We start from the raw sequence: 15360 nt of genomic DNA, 5'->3' as shown, positions 1-15360 counted from the left end.
AGGCACTGGAGAGGACATAATTTGTTATTTATGAAAAATGCTTTATAGGCTTGTGTCTCCTGGATAAACAGAGAAGCATGCATATGGATTGCACTGTGTCTAATGCAAATCTGTTCAGATCTTTGACACCAGTTTGATGGACATCAGTAATCTGAAAGAAAAGTACTCAGATACACAGTATTCAAATGCAGGCCTGAGGGTTGCAAACAATAGTATACATGGAAAGGGATATCCACTTTTACACACATGCTCAAAATGCTGGTTTGTAATATTTGGGTAAATGTACGCAGAATATGCCTAACTAGCATTTTTTTGTATGTTTTAGAGGAAACATGCTTATTCTTTTGGCATTGTGTCCAAAAGACTAGGCTTCAGAAAACAGACTACTAAAAATAAATCAGCTAAATTATTGTGAAATAGGTGCAAGTAGAGGCTTGGTTATTTAGAATTAATTTTTAAGAGAAAAAAAATAGATTCCATTTTCAGAACCAAATTTTTTTCGAGTATGATCCATGAATGGGTTTTCTAAAATTTTCTGTATTTAGGGGTATAGAGAACTGGATCTCAAACATCCTAGTTTTATTCAGATACGCAGCTGAGAATTACGAGATCCTTATTTCTTCAGACTTTAATTTGGCTGACTGGATTCAGATCTGGGGATATTGCAGCAATACGCTTTTGAAAAATACTGGACATAATTTAATAGGCAAAAGCAGAAGGGAACTAGCACTGAGTAGTCAGCGGTGATTAAAGTCAAACATCTAGAATGAGTCAGTACTGTATGAATTAAAATAAATGAGCAAAAGTGAAGCACAGTGAAATAAATATATTGTGGAGACAGAGTGCGAGGGGAAAACGTGGAATTAAAACTATACCTGGGAGTATTTTGTTAAACCTGGGAAACTGATCAAGAAGAAGGGTTTCCTAAAATCTTTTGAGCAATCATCCCCTATGTGTCTCTACAATTTTGTGCATCTGGTGTCCCTTGGCCATATATACTGTATTTTTATGTCCGTATTGTTTCTACTTTACATTTTTTATTCACTCTTACATTCATCAAGTAGATTGCAGTAATATTGCAACCAGTAAAAGCATACCTAATGTAAGTGGATCTGTAAATTATTTACAGTTACAAAACGTAGTTTAAGATAAGCCTTCAAGAGAGTTTTGTTCAGTTATTTAAGTATGCACAGTGTATCCTGCCAAATGGACTGGCAAGCCGCTTCAAGGTATCTATGAGCATCTTGGAAATACTCAATTAATGCAGTTAATCTTAAGGTTCCTGCCCCCTGCTGACGCAAAATTAGATAAGACTGGAAAAGTGGGTGCACAGGTCTCCCAGCAATTAGAAACAATTTTATCCTCAAGTCAGAAGTCACCTGAGAGCAGAACCCGGACTCCGAGCAGGGACCGGAGTGTCCAACTGTAGCACAAGGATGGACTTAAACAGCCTAGAATGGCATCCTGACCACGCAATGTCCAGCCTGTGCTGTCAGGTTGTGGTGTGGGGTTGCCAGACACCAAGAGAGGGGGTGAGTCTTAGGACACTTTCCATCAGACTCATGGCTGCAGAAGAGTGCTACATGCAGACTGTGATTGGCAGCTCTCCTTTTATGATGGTCCCGAAAGCCTTCATTTATATTGTACTAGGCAGGAGTCACTCATCTCTCAGAGTTCACCCAAGGGGCTCCACCCTCTTGTATGCAATGGAAGGGAAGAGTTCCTCATTTCTTAATCCTCAACAAGCCTAGGTGAGAGCTAGGTACCAACAGCCAGGGCCCTGCATGCGCTCCCAGCACGCAGTTTAGCTGGCTATGCTCAGGGAAGGCTCTCTGACATGGCACAGCTGTTGTCAAGAGCGGTGTGAGAAGCCCTGACCAGCTTTGGAGCTGTTTGAGAAAGCAGCAAGAAGCCTCAACAGATGCTTCCTCCCTTATTTTGGGAGCTATGTTTACACAGAGGCCGTTGCTCACTTGCTGAGCGAGGCTGCGGCTGTGCCTGTGGCTGGCTACAGTCCTCACTGATCCACATCCAGACTGCTGACTTGGTGTCCTGCTTAGCCTCATGCCTGCCTCATCACTACGGTCTTGTCTGATGATCTGGACTCTTGGCTCAACCTGATGACTATCACCAGACCTGCCCTGCTCGTGTGCTGCAGTGCTTTACCTCTCACAGGTGAGGCCGCTGCCTCTGCCTGTCTTGCTGACTCTTGGCCTCACTGTCCCTTATGGAGCAGCCTGCTTCTGCTGCTCCTCAGCACCAGCCTGCTCAGTGCTCTCAAATATGAGGCCTTTCTTTGCATGCCACAAAGTGTAACTTCTTTCAAGTAGAACTTCAAGATCAAAGCTGATGTGTCTCCAAAGTAAGCTACAGCTGAGATGGGATCTGCACATTTACAGCTTTGGATTACAACTTGACCTGTTTTGGGGAAGTTACTCCCTTTCCTGAATTAGGTCCTATTTTGCCTGTCAACACGATTCCTCTATGCAAACAAATGCTATTAGCACAGGCATCTTTCACTCAAGTTAGCTGTCTAGGCTTTCATAATAAGTAGAGAGAATACGGCAAGATTTATATTATCCCAAGGAAAATGTCTAAGATTAGGTGAACCTGCTCTTAAAATGACTGTTTCTCTCCACTGATACATGCCAGGCTAGTCAGAAGTCTTAGGTGGAAACATCTTCACTGAGGACACCTAAGGGATAAAGTGAGCTGAATCCTATTCCAGGCCCCGTTACATGCTTTCAGCCCTCACAGCTGAAAGTCATGGTAGACTTGTGTTTAGAATACATAATGATTTTATCTTCCACACACTTCAAAGGAAAAAGACTTTCTCGTAAATTAAAGTCCAGCTCCATGCTTAGATTTCAGATTCAGGCATTACTAGGGCAAGGGGCTGGATCCAGGGGATCACAGTCCCTTCTTTCCTGCTTCTGATTTGCAGATGCGTCACCAGGCATTACGCACTTGGCAAGGACACTCCTATCTCCTAGTTCCCAACATATGGCCACAGAAGAGACAGTCAGGGAGGGCTGTGGGGCTTAGGATATTTCTGGCTCATATCTGAAGACTACAGCCAGCTGGCTTCATTTACCAAGTTTTCTAAATCTAGATAATCCTACTGCCAGATCCAGCTTTTGTGACTTTTCCATATCTCCTGCTTCACTTTCCTTGGAGGAAACAGGGAACAGCTGTTTGAACAGCAGATGCAGCCTGGATGGTCAAACATCCTCTGTCCTGTGCTCAGCCCACCGGTGTGCGGTGATGGCTGCTTCTGCAGGAGGAGAGGATGGGAGAGGAGGCAGCTGATAAGGTAACACCTCTCTCCTCCTACCCTACAGCAGCCAAGGCAGCCTGCAGCTTTCTGCAGGAGTAGGGGCGAGGTGTGGGCGTTAGTGCAGGCAGCACGGGATAGAGAATTGGGTGGTAGCTGGGGGGGCAAAACCCTGTTTCAGTCTGCTGAGGTCAGAGCATCCTGCATTCAACTACGCAAGACCTGAGGTCACCTGGGATGGATATCATCTGCTAGCAATGCCATCATAGCTCTTTGAGTTTCTTCACGACGTTTTGCAGTCCTATTACTTCCCTTCTCTTCCACCCACTAGGAGTGGGTACAGATGAGAATGAGAGCTTTACAGCTTCCATTTGTAACATTGTCATATCATTAATGTGAAAACATAGCAAAGGAGTTTTTTTCTTGATCTGGAGGATCAAAGGATCAAAAGGATTAATAGAGGATCTTCAGATCTCACAGAAAGAGTAAGTGGGTCATAACCCCCCATTCTACAGTCTGTAAACAGAGCATTTTATAATGCAATAACTAATAATATAACTGGAGTAATAATAATACATATAATGTGTTCTGATGTTTCTAATTAAATGGCAGAATACTGTAGTCTTCTCAGTTCTGTCATAATGAAGTTTTAATGCATATACACATGCTGTTTGATAGCATGATTTGCTAATAGCATCATGTTATTATATTAACATCAAATAGTTACTTGCGATCTCATTAGGTAGATCTGGTTGGAATACTTCCTTGAAGACCTTTTATTCAGTTCCAGCTACTGAGCTACACTATTTATGGCAGATGGGTGCCTCACATTCAGTGTATTTTTTTTTTTTTTCCCCAGAAAGTTATAGCTAACACAGTTTGACTGTTTCTCATAAGGAAGGAAATATGTTATTTTTGCCCATGTTTGCCCATGTTTGGAGAAATCATGACATTATCTCATATGGGAAGTGCCTGTTCTGTGGAAGACAGCATTAAAATTTGGCACAAGGTACAAGGATGACAGGAGTTGTCAGAGCTGTACAGGCAGCATCAATGCACACTCAACAGGGTTGAGTTCCTTGTTCTGTGCAGGGGGTAAGATAGCTCAGAGGAAGGGCATGCTACCATCAAGAAGTTCGGAGGTACAGATGGTGATAAAGGCATTTGCTGCAGAGACCTTGATCATGAAACTCTTCCAGAGGTTTATCATTTGGCCTGCTGAAGCTAGCATTGTCACCTCAGAGATGCTTAGTGCTACCTTAGACAGTGAAAGCCTCCTGAAACTTCTGTCTACACAGGCCACATTTCATCTCTCACACCTATTGCTAGCAGGGTTTTCCATCCATCCTTCCCCTCAGGCACCTCCCTGTTTCCAGGAGGCTCCTGTGTTGCAGCATTTGAGATTGTAGAGCAGAAGCACAAGCACTGTCACTTCTGTGGTCAGAGTAATTTCCCTGCTGGCACACAGCTTGTTGGAAAGCAGCTGACCTCAAACACAGAGAGATGAAGAGAGGGGAGACTACTAAAGTTTGGGGAAGACATCTCACAAGCATGTGAGGTAAGAGATGTGAAGGATAGGAGCTGAGGAAAATGCAGTAAAAGGAGTGAAGAGAAAGGTGAAAAGTTGAAGGGGACAGAGCATAAGTGCAGTATGGCTCTTATGTCAATGTAGTGTTTCCTGTTTTGGAGGTAATTTAGGGTTTGGGAACCTCTGTACTACGCTGTGGTGCACAGTGGAAGCATGTCGTTGGTGTCTTTCACAAAGTATTCGCAAGCAGGGGGACAAAAAATCCCCAGGTCTCGGTGCTGGTTCCTACTTGTTTTGGCCAAGGGGTAGAAGCCCACATGACAGATCTAAAGGTTAAGCCCCTGCTGATGACTTTTGCATCAAGGAATACAGTTCTGCCTGATGGATTTTTTTCCCTCATTTTGCATTTTAAAAAAAGGTAAAATAATTGCATTAAAACAAAGAATCAACCAGGTGCTGAGGTTAAAATTTCAGTCATGCATCTGACTGATCAGTACAAGCATTTCTATATGGGCTAACAATAGAATTTCTCCAAGTATGGGTAAAATAAGGGGTTTTTCCCTTGCCTTCTTGGAAATACTTACAGTGAAGGTTGCCTGTGCAACCCTTATAAGTCACCTTGTGCACATTATTAAAGTAATTGCGTGAATACATATTCCTTCTTCCATAGGCCACTCTGTACCTTGCAGGGCACAGGAATGCTGTTGGTAAATTACTATAGCTTGTAAAACAGTAACTTGTAGATTCCTGAATTTTAGTATCTGTGGAATAGAAAGGGGTTTGTTCTCATAGGGATATCAAAGAACTTATTTTAATATTACTTCTGTAGTATTGCTCAGGCGTTCATTGCATTTTAGAGATGGAGAAACAAACAGCAAAATCCGTCATTGCCCTCAGCTGATTTTCTTCCCCGATTTTGAGGTGCTTAGCATTTGCTTCTGTTGTTCAATGCAGAGGCTGCGTTGTGACAAGAAAGGTTTTCTGTGACTTGTACAGGTGAAAATGTATCAGAACTGGGGTAGAAGCTGGGTGACACCGCATATGTTAAATAGCAGCAACTCAGCTGAGCCAAAGCGTAAAGGTGTATCCTGAGATGGTGGCATGCCCCAGGTGGATTAGGACTTGCTCTGGGAGAGTGGCCTCCAGCAGGGACACAGAACTTGGCCAGACTTTTAGTTTGATCAACAACTGGTGAATTTAATGGTGGAAAAAAGCTGGATTGTGATTTCAGAAAACAGGCAATATGTAAAAACAAAAAAAGCTGGTAGAGCTACTTGGTTCTTACAGTTTTCTTCAAATTAATATGGTGTTTAAAGTTTAAGGAACAAAAAAACCTTCTCTGAAATTGCAAGTTTTCTCCAAAAATAGCGCGGGTGAGAAAAATGCAAACTGACTTTACCAAAAATACCATCTATGTCGTGAACAAGTCTCAACTACATTAAAGCAAAGCAGCTTGATTACTCTTTCCCTCTCTCACACTACTGCTGCTTGGTGGGGCCCAGCATTTCACAGGATGCAGACCAAGGAGAGCCTACAGTTTGCATACAGTGTGCTGGACTGCTGCAGGGCTTTCCCAAACCAGTTATTCCTGCAGCAGTGAATAACACCACATGATGATCCTGACAGCATCGGTAAGCAAGGAGGAAGGGGAAGGACACCACAGGCTTACACAGCAAGCAGTGGGCCATTGCTGTCCCCTCTGACTTGTCCTTTTGGCTTCTGCAACACCAGAGTCTGGGTCTTGGCAGTTCCTTTTGCTCCTGCTGTGCACCCAACAGCTCTCATAGCTTTTCCTTATCCTCTGAGAGGGCAGATCAGCCCTATCATTGCTTTTCTTCTAATCCTTTTTACAGGCCATGCAGTTTGAAGATCTTTCCCAATGGCCTCTGTACACTTCAGTAGGTCAGTCACAAGGGCTGGCCCTTGTCTGGCCCCAGACATCTTAGCTTTACAGTTAAAATAGTAATTTTCTGAGTCAGTACCAGAGTTTCTTACCTTGAGCTCCTTGACTGTAAAACAGTCTGTGAGCAGACTCGACATCCAAAAAGTAGTCCATTTTGAAGGAACTTTATGTTTGTGTACAATACTCCGGTATGGAAGATCAGTCAGATTCCTGGGAAAGATTACAGAGATGTCAGACAGAAAAAAGCTGCTGAGTTTCTTTGTGGAAAGAATTGTGTAGGCAGTCACTGAAGTACTTCGTTTGGCATATTAGGGTCAAAGCATTTTCAAATCACTATTCATAGGACTTCGTAAGTATCCTTTTCTATTTTAGGATGTTTGGTTTAAATCCTTGTCTAAAGACATAAAAGTGCCTCTGCAGTATTAGCAAGATTCTTAGTAGCTTCCTAACACAATCACCTTTATTCTAGTTACAGTCTGCATTTCTTACAATACTTACTTAGATTCACCTGCCTGTTACATTCGCTCTTGAAAAGAGGATCAGAAAAGCTTGGGGCAGGGACCTTGTTTAGCCAAATCAACGGCCAGCACCTCTGAGTAGGTGCTACTGTAACAGACTACATCCAAGATCACATTCATGCTGCTTATGCCAAAACACTGCACTAAAAAGGAAGACACAATATTCTGGATATTCCATTCCACCTAAATGACCAGAAGCAAATTTTGCATTCCCTCTCCCTTCTTACGGACCAGAAGTAACAACAGAACACCCCACCATCAGTTTTAAAAGACATGGTAAGAGAAATCATTAAGAACTGGTAGCTACTCCTAACACTGCTTCTTAGCTAGGGTTTATATTTTTTGCATTCTTCCAAAACTCAGATCTGTCTAGATACCAGATTACAACTGTCCAAGATGTACACTGAATCAGGTTTGCCTCTGCCAGGCAGAGTTCCTGGGCTTATGCACATTATCATGACCTTTCTCCAGCCTTCCTGCTGCCTTCTGCATTTTCTTTTAATCTAGACAACTCACATAAAAAAAAAAAAAGGATTCACAGAAAACACACAATCCAGTTCTCTCCTCCACACCTCAGTTAGCTATGGCATGTAATCATAAACATACAAACAGCTCTGTACAACGTTCATTTAAAGACAGACAGACCAAAATACCTGTAGTTCTTTTCCATGCAAACCTAACAGAAAGGTTTGGGTCAGGAAGTCTGACCCTTGCTTCAAGCAATTCCTTTAATTGCGTTAGCGAAAATCTGGAAACCAGGGTTCCAAATCTTTCCCATTTCCTTCCATTCAGTTTTCATCAATCGACATGCAGTCCTTTCTAAAATTCAGAAGCCTATCTTGATGAGAAAACTTTTAAAATTCCTCAGCAATTCACTTTACTGTAGCACTCCCAAACCAGAAACGATACTTACTGCAGGGTATCAAGAGCTGTGTGGCAGTGGTGTAAGCTCCAGTAGTTTCAGGGAGGGTTTCTTTGATCTTACTAAATGTCCCCAGTGTAAGCAAACAATTTTGATTGTTTGATTGGAACTCTGATGAATAATGCATAACGTCAACTGGACTTCCTTTATCAGATAAAAATGGCCAGGAGATGTTGTTACTTAGCAACAGGAGGTGACACTACAATCATCTCCCCCCTTCCCCCTCACCCTTCATACTGAAAAATTAAGCCCCTGGTTTTGATTTGATAAAAACTTTTTCAAGGAAAAAACCCAAAATCTACATCAAGTTTCCTTAAGAATTTTTTTTCACTCCGATCTTCCTTGTTGCATCTCATATTCTCAGATATTTTTAAGCATTTCATAATGATTAACCATAACATTGTTTTTTGTCTAATAATTTGCTTTCGGTAAGTAAAATACCTACTTTCTCCATCATTTACCACAAGGGTAATGAGATTGTTAAATGTTTTGCTATGAATATAATGCAAATAATATCTTTAAGAGATTGATTTCTTATCTGGTACTGCTTGTTGGACAAGGCAGAAAAAGCAACACACAAAATGTTCCAGCGATGCTATGAAATATATAGATTATCCAGAAACCTTTCCTATTACAGAATTCCTACTTTAAGTAATTCATTCATTCTTGAAGGAGCTCTAACATCTGATACAAGCATTCTCAAGGAATGATTGCATTTCTGCTTCAGATACAGCCTTTTACAAAATACACAATGTAGCTTTTTTTAGGAAATATACATTGTTAAACAGCCAAACCACTTTGAAGTATTTTAAAAATAAATAAATAAAATCAATGAAGGAGATAGGTACTTACCAGTGTTACTGATCTCTTTCCATCCTACTGTCATGGAATGAGACTAAGCAAATGCAACCCAGTCTGTGAGCCAGAATGAACAGCTTCTAATTTTCACTTCAACCTCGAAATCAAGAGTACTGAATAGAGAAAGGTGACGGATCTGCTGTTTTATATTATGATGAAATGAAAGCTCTTAGCACAGATCTGAGTAGAACTGCTTTTTTTTTTATACCACATTAGCCTGCTAATTTGAGGAAAGTGAAAGGCTTTGTTTTACTGTCTTTTATCTGTTCTCTTTGCTACCCCCACAATTTAATTTGCATTTAAAATTATTCTTATGTCTCCACTGCACTCCAAGGTATGGAGCATTTTCTAATCACGATGAATGTTCAGTGTGGTTTTTGTGCAATGCCACTTTTATTCTGAGCCAGAAACATGGTGAGTAATTATAATTGCCAGCTATTTTCTAGAATGAAATGCAGAGTGGTTGTCTGATGCATTTTCTGATTTTTTCCTCCATTTAGCAATACATTGCAACAAACTACTCAGTCAAAGCATCAGTAGAAACATAAATCAAATGGCACAGTGTCGTGGCATGATAGCTTCAACATACATATCCATAGACTATGAAAGGAGGATATGTTTCTACTGAGATCTTTTCAATTATAATTTGCCTTTCTCAAGTTTGAAAGTGGACTGGGATGGTTAATAAACTGAAATATAGCACAGTTATCTCTTAGTGGCTTCCAGTTCATCTAGTTTAGCATTACTGGAGCTGCACGTTGTGTGGAATCCTGATGAAGCCAGGCAGTAGGGGCTAACAAGGGCCGTGCTATTAAGTTGCATGGGCATCCCTCACAAGAGGGCCAGGACCCTGCTTCTTCCAGCAGGTCTTAATGTAGTTCCCCAAAGTCTGACTTTGGAAGTGGAACAGAAATTGAAGAAGGCAGTGATAAAGTGAGCCTTTGATAAATTTAGACTCAGAAGTGCTGGCCAAGAGAAGTGTCAGGAAGCAATCAGGCTTAGTCTTCCTGTATTTGCAGATATTCTGCTCAAAAGATCAGGTATAAATGCCCTCTGAAATCCGTTGCCACCAAACATTACTGGTGCTCAAAACTATGAGTTCTGAAAGGTTAGATTTTCATTTCAGAATCAGAAAACTCTATCAGGTAGCATAGGATTTTTTTTGCCATTTAAAAAGAAAACCAAGAAGGTAAATAAACCCTCAGAGTAGCGTTTTTTTGGTGCAGGTTAGAAAGTAAGAAACCCTGTAAGCAGATTACTCCATGGGTTTCCACCCTTAAGATTTCTTACATGCTTCTTCAAAGCACCTAGACAGTATCAAAGATAAGGGTGAGCTATATGAGCTCCAGGTAGAATCTGGCATGGCTGTTCCTCCACTGTCACCCCACTAAACATGGTTGGATTGAGTAGGCATCTCACAGTGCCAACTTAATGGTGGATCTGGCTTATGCAAACTGTGTTCCTGTTTTCAAGAGATGTGACAAACATTTTCATTCCTAAATGCAAATTAAAGCAAAACCAAACAGCAAGAACGCTGCAAGCCGCCTTCTTTGCATTTTGGAGAGTTGCTAGCACCTTCCTCTTTGCACTTTGGAGAGTTTGAGTTTGCCATGATGACTACTGAACAATAGGTCCCTCCAAGCTGTCCTCTGACAATTATTAGATTCGTTATCTTACAGACCAGGGGCCAGTTGCCTGCTAAGCCCAGCAGACTTTCTTCAACAGAAAACCAGGAAAAAAGAAGAAAGTCTGGCAACACAGAGATGCAGAAGGAAAAGTGGAAGACAGGAGAATGCTATACCTAACTCGTTCCAAGGATCATATTTGCTTGTTTGCAAGCAATATAGAATTTTTTTTTTTTTCCTAGGGGCACTGGATCTCCTAGGCAGAAGGAGGCTGCAAAAAAAAAAAAAAAAAATAAAATACAACCTTGCATGCTGGAGAATGTTTTATAGCACCTGCCCTTTAGCCTTCTGATCTTCTTTGCCATCACCGTTTCAATCTGCATTGTCATCTTCCACCACGGCTGACAAATGTAGTCATTGAAATCAGCAGCAGCCTCACTACTGACCATTGCAAGATCATCCGTCTAGATACCTTCATCCATCTCAGGGATTTACAGTTCACTTTAAATTATACTGCAGCAGTTCTGACAGCTGCTAAGAGAGCACTCTGACTAGGGGGTACTTAGCAACAGGAACAATAACAGTGCCTTTATATTTACATGCTTCTGTGGTATTTATCACCGTGAGGGAAATCCTTGTCTGCCCAGTTACAAAGTCTTTATGATGGTAGTGTGGGCTCAGATTTGACCCACAATCCAGAGGAGCTCTGCCCTCAGAAAGGGAAATCCATTACCTCCAGGTCAGTTGAAAAGCCTACATGTCTAGAAAAATGTTCATGTGAAACAGTTCTGTTTCGAGTTAGGTATGATCCCCAGATCAGACTTCACATATCCTTGAGGCTCACTCTGAAAGTTTTGCACAGCTCTGGAGCTAATGCACACTGCATTGAGATGTGTATCCTGACTTGGTTTCCAGGGAACAGCAGAGCACCTCAGGGGGCAGGACAGGGAAGGACAGCAGCAGCCAGAACCAGGAACTGGACTCTCCAGTTCTCTGAATGCTTCCCTGTGCTCTGTGAAGCCCTGATGCCAAACTTGCAAAACCTCAGCTATTGACTGGAACTCTTATCAGCACAGATCCCTCTTTGGGATAACGGGTGCAATGGTTTTGTAACATGCACAGATACCCGTAGAGGACTAGACTGAAGGTGAACTCTTTGTGAGCTAGACCATGAAACCAACCAGCCAACCTCTGCTAAAGAAATACTTGGAAAACAACTGTCACGCTTTGGAAAAATCTGAAGCTGGCATTCCTCACCATGAGTTTAAGTAACCTATTGCATCACATTTGACTTTTTCCCAAATTAAAAAAAGAAAACCAATCAAAAAAAAAAAAAAGAAAAAAACTCTTAAGAGGAAAGTAATTGAACACTTGGCATTTGAAGGCAATGAGTAGCCTTCTGGTTTTCTAACAGTCAGATACATGTAGGCACAGGGCTGGGTTTTTTTCCTACCCTGAACTCTCTATTGAGAACATAACTGCTACTGTAATGAGTCAGAGCCTTGGGGAAAAAAAAAAAAAAAAGAAAAAGTCTGCTGCTGACAAACACTAATATTAACCTGAAAGAAAGTGGGAGAGAATGTAATGTGTGACTGAAGAAGTGTAGGCAAGGTGATTATTACAGAGAGTTGTTTCCTGAGGGATACATTCAGAATAAAGGAAGAATATAAAAGTTTAAGCCCCTAAGCTGTGAAGAATGGGTTTTTTTTAATAATTATAATTATAAGTCTTGAGCTTAGATATATTAAAGAGAGAGGATTGCTAGCAAAATTAGGACACAAATATGTTCTCTATTTCTTATTTGTAATGCAAGACAAATATTATGATGCACACAACATACAATAAACCGCAAAAACATTCAATGAAGGTGACATGCTTTATAGTGATAGAGACTAACATTGATGCTTTCAGAAGCTTCTACAAGTTTTGTACCAGTCCCTCTTAGGATCCTCAGGCTGAAACCACTTAGGAATTTTAAGAGTTGTCCAGAAGAGGCACTCCCAGTAGAGAAGTATTTATTTTTTATGCTTCTGCCATAAAAGTTATCAATATCCAGAAACACTGAAGAGAGCATAAAGGTGGCCCTGGCTCTTGAAATCAGTGGCAGATTTGATTTGGGCTTTCATAGCATCAGGGTCATGCTCTTGTTATTTAGCTCCAAAACGAGAACTGCTTGGATTCCAGTGCATAACAGATGAGCTTGAAAAGAGACAGCTCCAGCATCCTGCGTCATGAACAAGAAGTTCAAGAAGATGATAGTTGTGAAATATCTTGAAAGTGCTGTCATGGAGAACAAAGGTTAGCTATCCTGCATAGAAAAGAAATCTATTCTAAGATGATATATGGCAGTTTGATACACCTTCATTTGAGGGAGGAGAGGTTGAAGTCATAATTACATGATAAACATATTAAAGAAGAGAGATTTTGGCAGAGCACATATGTTAAAGCCTAATCCTTCAGTCCTTATACAGGCAGAAATTCTTCTGCGTTAATAGACCTTTGTCATCTTCAATTACATGACTGGATTGGTTTTTTTCTATAACAAATTGTGCAGGAATTGAAGAAGAGGAACTTTCCTTAATTCATTCCCACAGGTGTCTTGGTGGAAGTAAAGAAATGCAGAGCTATCTGTGGTAGGGGAAGTGGATGGAACTAGTAAAACGGATCTTTTGGGTAAGGCCTCCTCCATTGCCCCGCCAGCACGCAGCAGTCATGGAGGTGGAGGCAAAGGAATTATAACAGGATTCAAAGGGGCAGCTGGAAACAATGACAGACAACAAAATCATCCATCCTCTGTGCCTTTCTGGGACTGAGCACTCACCAGAGCATAAGCTATCCCCTACACAAAGGGCAGTGCAGCTGGCCAAAGATGTAATAGTGAATGCCTTTAATTTGCACTAACACAGGTACCGATGATATCCATCTTAACCTTCATTGAAACAAAGGGAATACCAACACAGGGAAACTGGAAAGAAGTGGATGCTTACAGTCTTCTGATGGCCTCTGAGAAATTGTACTGGTAGTGGATCATTCCTTAATCTGGTTTCAGTTGGTTGCTGGTTTAAATGGGATAAGTAATTCTGAAGTAACTGAGCAGCTGGACATAAATACAGTAACGTGATTAAATTTGATAAAAATCTTGGAATTGCAATTTGGTTAGTACAAAATCAAATTACTTTGTGTCAACTGGCTTAGGCAAGGCAAAGACATAACTATGGAGTATTTAGTGAAGTTACAAGATGCAATCCTCAAATAACATGATGAGATTTAATATTCATAGGGCACTGTGGATACATAGATAAATAAGTCATATGAATTAATAATTTACATAAAAATCAATCTCTTTTCCTGTTTCTACACTGTGCTATCCTCCAAAAACTTTATCAGCTTCTGATATGGTTTTCAAAAGTGTTTGGCCTATGGTTTTTATGATTAACTTCTGTAGGAAAACAGATCAACAATGAGAGCTTCAGAAAAAACATCCACCTGTCTTATGTTTCCTACCCTGTGTTGCTCTGGAGCTACTGAGGAGCGACATCTTTTGCAGTGGGAATATTTATAGGACTTGTAATTGAACAGGTGAATGTAATTGACAAAGTCATCCAGATACATGTCCAGGAATACTCAAGGTATTACTGTACCTCACTACTGGAGTTATCCTAAAGTTTGTATGTACCTTTAACTTAGTTTGGACCCCATTTTCTTATGTGCACAAGTTGGATATTTTTGTGCATTTCAAATATATAAGCATATGCAACTATATATTGATCTGCTTTCTGTACTTTATTGAAGGATTTGATCCTGCATAATGCAAGTATATGCAATATCAAAAATGGTGAGCAACATAAGACAGAAAACCTAATTCTTTCTTAATGACAGGGAGACTTTAGAGCTGTCAATTTATTTCTGCCTGGTAGCAAAAGCATGACCCAAAAGAGGAATATGTATTGCAACTACGTGTTCCATTAGCATGAAGGGGGCTACACTAGTTCTGTCTTCTCAGACATGCCTGCTTTCTGCCCACACCCTCATCCTTTCCCGCCATACACTGCAGGCTTGGGAGAGTACTTGAAACTCTTCATGTTGTTTGTGATTTCAAAGAATTTCTGCTCGCCTTTGAGCAAAACTTCTTTGCACCTTCAGTAGGAATTTGTAGGACTAACACCAAATTTGCATTCCACCATGGAACAGCTAATGCAGATCCTCTCCTCCTGAAAAAAGATCAAGTCTTTTAACAGAACATCAGACTGGAGATGGTTTCTGAAAAACATCAGTCAAGGACGCATCCAGAGTTTTATGTGGGTTGCACTTATTTTCATTTAACCCCATCAAGAAGAAAAAGAATGCATCTATTCTGTTGCCCAAATTTCCCTAATTATTAGAAGCACTACAGTCACATTAGTGAAGTGCATCCCCATGAACTGACAGAATGGCGCATACAGGCAGACTGCAAATAATTGCCCTGATAAATGACATTTCACAGTCTATGGGTGGTCTTCTCAAAATAACCTTCAGTGTTTGCTCAGTGCCCCCCAGGCTGATAAGTAATTTTAATAAAACATTGTCTTCAGGAGAATGAAGAAAAAAATGCACTTGTGGCACAGCCTAAATGTTAGATTTTAAACAAACAAACAAAAAATTCATTTCACAGGTGCCTGTTTAAAAACTTACTAAAAGTCAATGGAAAGGCCAGTGAATTTAGACTGGACTCAGTAAGTACAGCACCTCAGTT

The 15360-nt window shown here is 40.9% G+C and overlaps 1 protein-coding gene across 1 annotated transcript in view; it reads right to left on the bottom strand.

Annotated features, from left to right (window-relative positions):
- PHACTR1 (phosphatase and actin regulator 1) overlaps positions 1-6858 on the bottom strand; it is a 307280-nt gene extending 300422 nt beyond the window's left edge. Inside the window, exon 1 of the mRNA XM_086468979.1 lies at positions 6798-6858. Coding sequence (XP_086325105.1) covers positions 6798-6858 — 61 coding nt within the window. The remainder of the gene's footprint in view (positions 1-6797) is intronic.
- Between the last annotated feature and the right edge of the window lie 8502 nt (positions 6859-15360).

The sequence above is a fragment of the Leptosomus discolor genome, chromosome 8, assembly GCF_034619465.1.
Source record: "Leptosomus discolor isolate bLepDis1 chromosome 8, bLepDis1.hap2, whole genome shotgun sequence".
Lineage (NCBI taxonomy): Eukaryota > Metazoa > Chordata > Aves > Leptosomiformes > Leptosomidae > Leptosomus > Leptosomus discolor.
The sequence above is the reverse complement of the archived record's forward strand: the minus strand, read 5'-3'. Positions and strand labels throughout refer to the sequence as shown.